Source organism: Erinaceus europaeus, chromosome 13 (genome assembly GCF_950295315.1).
Source record: "Erinaceus europaeus chromosome 13, mEriEur2.1, whole genome shotgun sequence".
Taxonomy (NCBI): Eukaryota; Metazoa; Chordata; class Mammalia; order Eulipotyphla; family Erinaceidae; genus Erinaceus; species Erinaceus europaeus.
This window is the reverse complement of record NC_080174.1, coordinates 41254801-41264865: the sequence shown is the minus strand read 5'-3', so window position 1 is coordinate 41264865 and position 10065 is coordinate 41254801. Positions and strand designations below refer to the sequence as shown.

The 10065-nt window shown below is 45.2% G+C and overlaps 1 protein-coding gene across 5 annotated transcripts in view; it reads left to right on the top strand.

Annotated features, from left to right (window-relative positions):
- Nucleotides 1-987: 987 nt before the first annotated feature.
- The window catches only part of UBXN11 (UBX domain protein 11), a 28131-nt gene continuing 19053 nt past the window's right edge, over nt 988-10065 (top strand). For 3 of the 5 annotated variants that reach the window (XM_060205592.1, XM_060205594.1, XM_060205590.1), the window contains exons 1-4: nt 988-1044; nt 7815-7920; nt 8530-8558; nt 9098-9196. In XM_060205592.1, the coding sequence (XP_060061575.1) occupies nt 7850-7920; nt 8530-8558; nt 9098-9196 (199 nt within the window). In that variant the 5' untranslated portion in view covers nt 988-1044; nt 7815-7849. Of the gene's footprint in view, nt 1045-7597; nt 7690-7814; nt 7921-8529; nt 8559-9097; nt 9197-10065 lie in introns of those variants that run through there. The other 2 variants (XM_060205591.1, XM_060205593.1) reach the window with 2 other exon arrangements.

The window sequence follows — 10065 nt, the reverse complement described above, 5'->3', positions numbered from 1 at the left end:
GAACTACTTGCTTAAAGATACACAACTCAGGAACCAAGACTCCTAAGGCTAAAGTTTATATTCTCAAGTAAACTGCTTCTGTTTGCTTTAACATCTTAAATATATATATGGTTCAGAAAGCTGTGTCTTATTCAAAGGCTTAGAGGTGTGTCACCTGAACTTTTTCACAAAGGAGCCAGAATTTGAATGTCCCTTCAGGATGCCATTTAGTCCAGAAGTTAGGAGGGAAATTCAGATAGGACATTTGTTAGGGGCCGGCTGGTGGTGCATCTGGTTGAACGCAGGTATTACAACGCACAAGGACCCAGGTTCAACCCCCTGGACCCCACCTGCAGGGGGAAGACTTTGCAAGTGCTGCACGTGCCTCTGTCACCCCCTTCCGTCTGGATTTCTGTCTATCCAAAAAATAAAGACAATTTAAAAAAGAGAAATATTTGTTACGGGCCAGGATAATACCATAATGATCATGCCAAAGACTTTCATGCTTTAAGTTACAAGGTCCCAGGTTCAATCCCTGCCATCACCATAAACCATAGATGAGCAGTGCCCAGGTTTTAAAAAAAAGTTTTTTTTTTTTTTTTTGGTCAGGTACTTGTATCATTTAAAAGGCTTAAATCGCCCCTAAAACATACTGCACTAATCAGGTTGGGAAACAGGACCAGAAAGGCAAACATTTTCCCCAAAAATCCATTTAGTAACAGTGGCATTTCTGGGATCACACGTGCACAGCCAGAGGCTTCCAGCTGCTTCCAGCATCTAACCCCAGCGTCTCAGTTTCTTGCTGAGACTGAAAGAATGAATTTTCCTATTTCCATAAACCCGAGCGCGCTCAAAGCGGTGGGTTCTGGGATTTGCAGTACCTCGCGGTAAGTGGGCCAATACGATTCGAGCACAGACAGGCTACGCCCATCTCCGCCACGGACAAAGCAGGTTGCTCTCCTCCCCCTCCAACTAGCCAATGAGAAGCGCAAGGGTCCTGGTCGCCTAGGAAACCGCGTGACAACAAGATGGCGGCGCCGCAGGACGGCTCCGGGGCTCTGCGCGGTGAGTCCCGGCCCCAGGCCTTTCTGAACCCAGTGTCTTCCGAGCAGGCCGAGGACATCGTACTGAGAGTCTTGATTCCGAGTCCCGCGGCCTAGTTCCTCTTGCAGAACTCTGACATCTTGGGCAAGGGATTCGGGCCCCTCTCTCCGTATCTCCGTTGCGACGCGTGGAGGCGGGAGGAGCCTACTTTGCTCCGGGGCGGGGTTGGGTGGTGGTGGAAGTCACGCCTCGAGCACCAGCCGCACCTCATGAGGGTGGCCAACAGGGCACGGAAAGGAAGGAGCCCTGTGTGAGGTGTTGAAGTTTAACCTCAAGTGTTTGGGAACATGGATGAAGAGGGAAGGAGAGGGAAAAAATGTGGTTGGATTGAAGGGGAAAGCAGCAGGAGCTTATTTTGAGGGAAGATGTTGGCTTTGGTTTGGGGACCAGGTCTTTATTTTTTTATTATCTTTATTTATTTATTGGATAGAGACAGTCAGAAGTGGAGAGGAAGGGGAGATAGAGAGGAAGAGAGACAGACACCTGCAGCCCTGCTTCACCACTCGCAAAGCTTTTCCCCCTGTGGGTGGGGCCCCGGGGCTTGAACCTGGGTTCTTTGTGCATTGTAACATGCACTCAGCCAGGTGCACCACGACCCGGCCCCCCAGGTCTCTTTTTAACGGTAGCTTTGTTGAGATATAATTCACATATATGTAATTATGTCGTTTTTAGTCGTTCATTGAGTGATGCAACCATCATCAATTTCAGAACATTTTCATTAGCCTAGAAGCACAACCCTTTAGTACTTACCCCCACTTATTTCCTTCAGCTGCCCCAGCCCTAGGCAAACAGTAACCTACTTTCTCTGTTTGCTCATTCTAGACATTTCTTGTAAATTATAACAATATGTGCCCTTTTGCGACAGACTTCTTTCCTTTAACGTAGTGTTTTCAATGTCCTTTCATGTTGTAGTGTGTGTTCTGTTTCTTTTTATTGCTGAATAAACTCCATTGTTAGTATATACCACATTTGAGGACCCATTCATTGGCTGAGGGACATCTGGGTTGTTTCTGCTTTTTCACTATCGTGAATAATGCTGCTAATGAACGTGTATACAAGTTTTTGTGTGAACACGTTTTCATTTTTCTTGTGTACATGCTTAGGAGTAGAATTGCTGAGCCACAAATTGTGTTTACCCATTGAGAAACTTCCAGACTGTTTTCCATAGCAGCTGCACTATTTTACATCCCAACAAAGATTCTAGTTTCCCCACACCACCCTTCTTACCAACACTTGTTAAATTCTGTCTTTTTTTCTTATGCCACTGAGGGTATCAATGGTGCTTGGTGCCTGCAAAGTGAATCTGCTACTTCTGGCAACCATTTTCCTTTTTTATTTACTTATTTATTTATTTTAAATATTTATTTATTCCCTTTTGTTGCTCTTGTTGTTTTATTATTGCAGTTATTATTGTTGTCATCGTTGTTAGATAGGACAAAGAGAAATGGAGAGAGGAGGGGAAGACAGAGAGGAGGAGAGAAAGATAGACACCTGCAGACCTGCTTCACTGCTTGTGAAGCGACTCCCCTGCAGGTGGGGAGCCAGGGCTGGAACCGGGATCCTTACATCGGTCCCTGCACTTTGAGCGACCTGCGCTTAATCTGCTGCGCTACAGCCCGACTCCCTCCTTTTTTATTTTTTTATTTTTTATTTTCCTTTTATTTGCTAGGACAGAGAGATGTTTACAGAGGAAAGGGAGAGAGAAAAACACCTGCAGCACTACTTTATCACTCATAGCATTTATTCTCTGTAGGTGGAGACCAAGGGCTTGAACCCAGGACCTTGCACATGGTAATGTGCATTCAGCCAATTGCCCCACTGCCTGTCCCCTAGTTTCTGTCTTTTTAATGATTTCTTTTCTAGGGTAGAAATAAGAACTTGGAAAAGGAAGAATATTAAGTCCATGGGAATTCATGCAGGACAATTTTAGTTATTAAAGACACTGAGATTTTTCTATTTTTTTAAAAGATGCATTTATTTATAAAAGGGAGGAAGTGGGGAGGGGGGAGAGAGAGAGAGAGAGAGAGAACCAGAGCCTCACTCTGGCACATGCTATGCCAAGGGATTGTATTTGGGTGCTAAGTCATGAGTGTCCAGCTCTTTATCCACTGTGCCATTTCCCAGGCTGCAAGAACTTTTCCTTTTAATGTTTTGTTTAATAGCAAGAGAGAGAAAGAAAGAACCAGAGCATGACTGGCTTATGCAATACCAGGGATCTAACTCAGGACCTCATTCATACAAGACCGGTTCTAACTCTCAGGTCACAGTGCCTGGAACTTTTTAGCATGATGAGAATGTTCCAGTCTATAGCTGCACCAACCTGAACCTGCCAAATCTCCTCTGATGTTAGAAGCTAAGCATGATAGGGACTGGTTAGTAAGAAGGTGGGAGAAAATGTTCTAAAAATTTATTGTGATGAAGGGCCAGGGTGTCAAGGGCGGGTTAAGTGCACATGGTGTGAAGCTTAGGGACCAACGTTAGATCCCCCAGCTCCCCACCTGCTGGGGGTCCCTTCACAAGCGATGAGGCAGGTCTGCAGGTGTCTGTCTCTCTCCTTCCCCCTTTCTCCCCCTCCCCTCTTGATTTCTCTGTCCTATCCAACAGCAACAACAGCAAGGCAACAATCACAACAACAAAGGCAACAAAATGGGAAAAATGGCCTCCAGGAGCAGTGGATTCGTGATGCAGGCACCGAGGCCCAGCAATAACCCTGGAGGCAAAAAAAACAAACAAGGGATACAAGCGGTAGTGCAGCGTGTGCAAAGCACAAGGACCGGCGTAAGGATCCCGGTTCGAGCCCCCGGCTCCCCACCTGCAGGGGAGTCGCTTCACAGATGGTGAAGCAGGTCTGCAGGTGTCTATCTTTCTCTCCCCCTCTCTGTCTTCCCCTCCTCTCTCCATTTCTCTCTGTCCTATCCAACAGTGACGACATCAATAACAACAACAATAATAACTACAACAATAAGACAACAAGGGCAACCAAAGGGAATAAATAAATAAATATGAGGAAAAAAAAACAAGGGCAAAAAATGGAATAAATAAATATTAAAAAAACAAAGATATATATATATATGTATATATATTGTGATGGTGGTTTCACAATATGAACATACTAAAAAAAATGAATTATGCACTTCAAAAGAGTTAAGAATGTGAATTATATCTCAAAAGCTTTTTAAAAATATCTTTTGTTGCCCTTTTTTATTGTTGTCGTTGTTGGATAGGACAGAGAGAAATGGAGAAAGGGGGAGAGAAAGACAGACACCTGCAGACCTGCTTCACTACTTGTGAAGCAACCTCCCTGTAGATGGGGAGCTGGGAGCTCGAACCTGGATCATTATGCCAGTCCTTGCACTTTGAACCACATGTGCTTAACCTGCTGCACTACCACCAGTCTCCCTCAAAGCTTTTTTTTTAAGCCACATACTGTGTGATCTACATACACAATGTTCTTTAAAAAATTATAAACTAGAAAGCCAAGTAGTGATTGCTGGGGTTAAAGATGGTGGTAGAGAGGAGAATGGATATGATTCTAAACAGTAGCATGAGAGAGATTCTTTGTGGTGATGGAATATTTATGTATCTAGATTGCAGCTGTGGTTATAGGAATCTGCACATGGGATGAAATGGCATAGGACAATGCACACAAAGTGTATAAAGTCACTTTCTTGATTTGTGTGGTATACTACAGTTGTATAGAATACTGAACTGGGAAGCTCAAGATCCCAAGTTTGATTCCTTGGCATCCTGTCTTCCAGAATGGTGCTTTGGTTTTTGCTCTCCTTCTCTATCTTGTGTAAATAAATAAAATATTTAAAGTAAAATGTTAAAATTTAACTAACAAGCTGAGAAAAAATGAGTTAGCTTAGTTAAGGGAGGGCTGGGTATAAAATGGGGATACCCTTCAAGGAGGAGATTTCAAGCTAGGGGAGTTATGTGTACAAAAGCCCAGCATGTTTGAGAGTTAGCAGGCGGTTCAGAGTGGCCGGAATGTGTGTGATAGGGGATGGGAGGTGGGCTACAGATAATGATGTCAGAGGACACAGGCAGGGATCAGATAGATCATCTGTGCTAAAGAATTTTTCATCTTTTATGTGGCACCAGGGGATGAACTTAGGGCCTAGCACATAATACTGTTGAATACTGAACTGCATCCTCAGCCCAGTTTTTAACCAATATCTTGAGGTAGAGGAGGAGAGAGAAAGAAAAAGAGCTAGGGGAAACAGAACAATGGACATACCAAAAGACTTTTGCACCTGAGACTCTGAGGTCTCAGGGTCAGTCCCCAGCGGCACCAGAAACCAGAGTTGATCAGAGTTGTAGTATCTGTTTGTCTCTTTTTCCCTAAAATAAAACAAATAGGGATCAGGTAGTCATGCACTGATATTAGTGCACACACTACTATGTCTAAGGCCATGGGCTCAAGTTCCTGGTGCCCATTTGCAAGGGGGAAACTTCACGAGTAGTGGAGCATTGCTGCAGGTGTCTCTCCCATGCTATTTCCCCTCTCAGTTTCTCTGTCGTATCAAATAAAAAGAAAATGAAATTAAAAAATACTTTTTAGGGAGTCGGGTGGTAGTGCAGCAGGTTAAGTGCATGTGGTGCAAAGCGCAAGGACCCACGTAAGGATCCTGGTTTGAGCCCCCGGCTCCCCACCTGCAGGGGAGTCACTTCACAGGCGGTGAAGCAGGTCTGCAGGTGTCTCTCTTTCTCTCCCCCTCTCTGTCTTCCCCTCCTCTCTCCATTTCTTTCTGTCCTATCTAGCAACAGTGACGATATCAATAACAACAACAATAATCATAACAATAAAACAAGGGCAACAAAAGGGAATAAATAAATATAAAAGAAAATGATTTAAAAATAATTTTTAAAAAAGAGAAAGGGAAACTAAAGCAGCACTACACCATTCATGCAGTTCCTTGGTGCTATGCATGGTTGCTCTTGTGTGTTGCCATAGTTTGAAGCCAGGGTCTCATATGTGGTAAAGCATGGCCTTTACCTGCTCAGCCATCTCCCAGACCCCAGAATCTTGTATTTGTTTTCAGTAGGTGACAAGTAGCCATGGAGAATTTTTAGCAGGGAGGTGGCATGTCAACTTAGTGCTTAAGAAAGTTCTGTCTGGGAGATAGTCCACTTGGTAGAACACATGACTTGTCTTAGTTGTTTTATGAGAGAGAAAGCACCACCCTGACATACATTGTGCCAGAATCATACCTGAGTCCTCAGGCTTGCAAAACATATTCTGTACTCACTAGTTTCCTCTCCTGCTTCTTGTTTTTTTTTCTTCTTCTTTTCTTTCTTTTTTAAGAAAAAGACATAACCTTCTCCATGACAACTGAGAATTTTAATTGGAAAAATACTGTAGTCTATAAATAGAAATATCCAAAACATATTTAAACCACTTGAGCACTTGATTTTTCCATGTCCTTTGCATTTAGATTGAAATAGACCACAGGAAATTTCAAAGACCGATGGCTAATCTCTCTATCTTCGGAATCTCCTCCTTCCACTAGTCAGTACAGTAGCTCCATTGTGAACTGTAAATGTTGCAGTTGAGCATGGGAGTCTACAAGGACAAATTTCAGGCAACATTTGAAGGAGCCTCATGCTTCCGAAGTGCACTTAGCTGAAAACATCCGAATGTATTATGGAAGTATCATACTTATCACCTTTCTGCTGCCACGCGGGTGCTTGGGCCTCAGATGCTCCCTCGTGGCTGGTGCAAAGCCCGGCGGGTGGTGCGCCCCCTTTTGGAATTTTTATGGAGGTTTCATTACATAGGTACAGATGACTAATCACTGAACATTCACAGTTGAACTCAAGTCTCCAGCCCCTTTAATCACATGATTCTCTGGGCAAATGTGCCATATTTAGGTGCTTTTCCAAAGGTTACCACATTCAAACAATAAAAGATAACTTTATTGCTCTTAAGACTTAGGAAATCCCAGTGTTTGGGGGAGGAGTAAGCCAGGAATTGTGGATAAAGCAAATGTTTCTTTTCTTCTTCTTCTTTTCTTTATTGGGGGATTAATAGTTTATAGTCAACAGTAAAACACAGTAGTTTGCACATGTGTAACATTTCTCAGTTTTCCACATAACAATTCAACCCCCTCTAGGTCCTCCTCTGCCATCATGATCCAAAACTCAAACAGTCGTCATCGCCCCCCCCCCCCCCAGTCTTCTACTTTGGTGCAATATAAATATTTCTTATATTCATACCTTCATGCATGAGGACTGTGACTTGGTTGAACTCTGCCTTTGGTTTGCCTCTCTCTAGCTCTGATGTAATACAATGGTATCTAGTTTCTGGTGGGAGAAGAGGCAGACATAATGGACTTTGTGTTGACCAGCTCCTTGCTGTCTGGACACAGTCCTGAGGCTTTCTGTGTAGTTTTGTGCCTGGGTTTTACGTTTGGGGGGTGCTCCAGGTTCCTGGCTCATCTCTGTACCCCACTTTATCCCACTCCACCCCACTGCCATTGTTTTTCCTCAGCATTGCCAGGCCAGAGACAACCAGAATCAGATCAAAGAGTCAGAAATTCAGAAGGGCATGTAGATATCAACACAGGGATCCTGAGGCTAACCTGCCTCCAGAAACTCTCACAGGTACAGTGGGAAGAAGGTGCTGCTCCTTGGGAAAAATAACCCAAAATGAGGAGGTTTTGAGCCATGTTCTGGTTTGGAATCCCTGGGTTTTCTCTGTACCCAAGGCCTGGCTTCCTTCTCCTCAGGGAGTTCCTGACAGTCAGCATCTAGAAGCCGAACTATGAGCTCACCTCTGGCTTCCCTTGGTAAGACCCGGAGAGTACCTCTGCAGTCGGAATCTGTGAACTCCGGGTAAGGACCTGGCCTCCTGGGGTGTTCATGTCTGTTCCCCTGCCTCCTGCTCCTGTTCCCCTGTGGACTGGGAGGGTGACTCTTAGTGGCTTGGGGAAAACTCTGAGGAATTAGGTAGCTTTCTCTCACAATCTTCTCTCTCTCTCTGTCTTTTTGCTTATTTGTTTCTGGTAATGGAACCTAGAGCCTCCTACAAGTGAAATTTGCATTCTACTACAGAATTAAATCCCCAGTCTTTCTCTTTATATCTTCTTCTGGGAGATACTATGTTATTTCTAACATTCAAAAAGGTTAAATGATAAACCTGGGTTTCCCCAGCTACTTTAAGGCAGGTCTGGGTTTGGATTCCTGGACTAGGGAATTCCTGTCATCTTCCATCCAAGACTCTGCCCTTCAGCTTCTCCATATTCTCTTGTGAGGAGGAGTTGGACACCTCCCCATTTCCTAGGTTCACTCTGGTACCAGGAGTGTATGTCATCACGAAGGAAAGGTCTAGCCTCTGAATCTTTTAGGCTCAGCTGGGGACCTGAGTCCTGAGCTTATTCCAGATGACACCCAGGGGTACTTAACTTGTCTGTCTTCCTTTCCTTTTCCTTCCTGCATTCCTAGAAGACGAAGCTTAAAGATCTATGGAGATGGTAAGCATGGGCTCTGCCCTGGGGTCCCTCTCACCTTCCAGCTGCTGAGTCTCCTTGCAGTTGGGCAGATGAATGGAGTGTAGTTAACACCTCTGCTGACAGGAGCAGCTGCCCCTTGCAGCTCCCCTCCCTGAGCACAGGCTCTTTCCTAGCGACTCCTAGATTAGCACCAATGTGTTAGTATCATTGCTAACATTTAAACCTTTCCACTACAGTGTGTGTATGTGTGTGTGTGTGTGTGTGTGTGTATTGAGGGGGGCGGTTTGGAGGCTGCCCAGTTTGGAGGACTAGACCCCAGGCCACCATGCCCTGACAGTCTTCCAAGTCTTGTCCTCCATGGCTGTCCTGACGCCTGTGGGTTCAGACCTTTGGATCCCAACCCTACTGTGATTTGGCCACTCAGGATCCCCTCTCCTCTACAAGAGATCTGTTCTAGTTGTATTCTTACTCATACATAGGGGTGAGGCATGCACAGGTACAGGCTATTTCACCCAGACCTGTACCCCAGACCCTAGTTTCCTCTGTATCTCTATCTCCAGAAGACGAAGTGGACATGCTCAACGAAGGACCTGAGTCAGAAGAAAAGATCTCTGTTCCTTCTTGCTATGGTCACATAGGTGCTCCTGTGAGTAGGCAAGGTGAGATCAGGGGGCTCTGGGTTCCCAGCAGCAGGAAGCTCCAGAGAAGGGACAAAGTCCAGAGAGAAATGGCATCTGCTCTTGCCGATTGAATCTGAGGTAACTGCCTCTTCACCTGGCTTACCATGGTCCAGGACCTGCTTTGACATAAATCCACTTGGGCCCCACCCTTATGAGGTGTGACCAAGCCCCAGGTCAGACTATAGCTGGAGGCTCTCAAGACTTGTTCGGTATCTGTGGGTCTGGGATTTAGGAGCTGAGAGGAACAAAGCTAGCCCATGAAGCTCAGCCTTCAGTTGTCTGTTTCTGGGGTTCAGGCAAGGCACAGAGTCCTCTAGACAGTCTGGTTATACCACCCCCAAGGACTGTGATCACGGAGGTGCCTAAAGTAGGAGGGTGCTCATGAGCGTGGCTTCTCTGAGGGGTGGATTGAACTGTCCTAGTATAGGGGAGTCATGGGCAGGCAGGATGAACTGTGTAGAGGTGAAGGTAGTCTCAGGTTAGCATTTCCCACTAGCTGGTATCTTGAGGAAACAATTTCTGGCCTCCATTCCCTCCTCTGTGAAATGGGGATGGGACCCCCTCAGTCAGCATATTCAGGTGATCCACTTACATGTAGGGGGACTATAGTAGAAGAGGAGAGAGAAAGAGCCTGGTCTCACAGCCCTTCAGTCAAAAAGCCAGTATCTGTGGTCCGGGAGGTGGCACGGTGGTAAAGCAGTGGATTCCGAAGCATGAGATTTGCTTTCAATGTTGTCTAACCTGCTCCTCCATTTGCTGTGTAGGAGGGAAGATTTAGAGGGATGATTCAGTTGAGAATGAGCCTTAGAGCAATACTTCAGGGTGGCTCACACTTCCTATTATACACC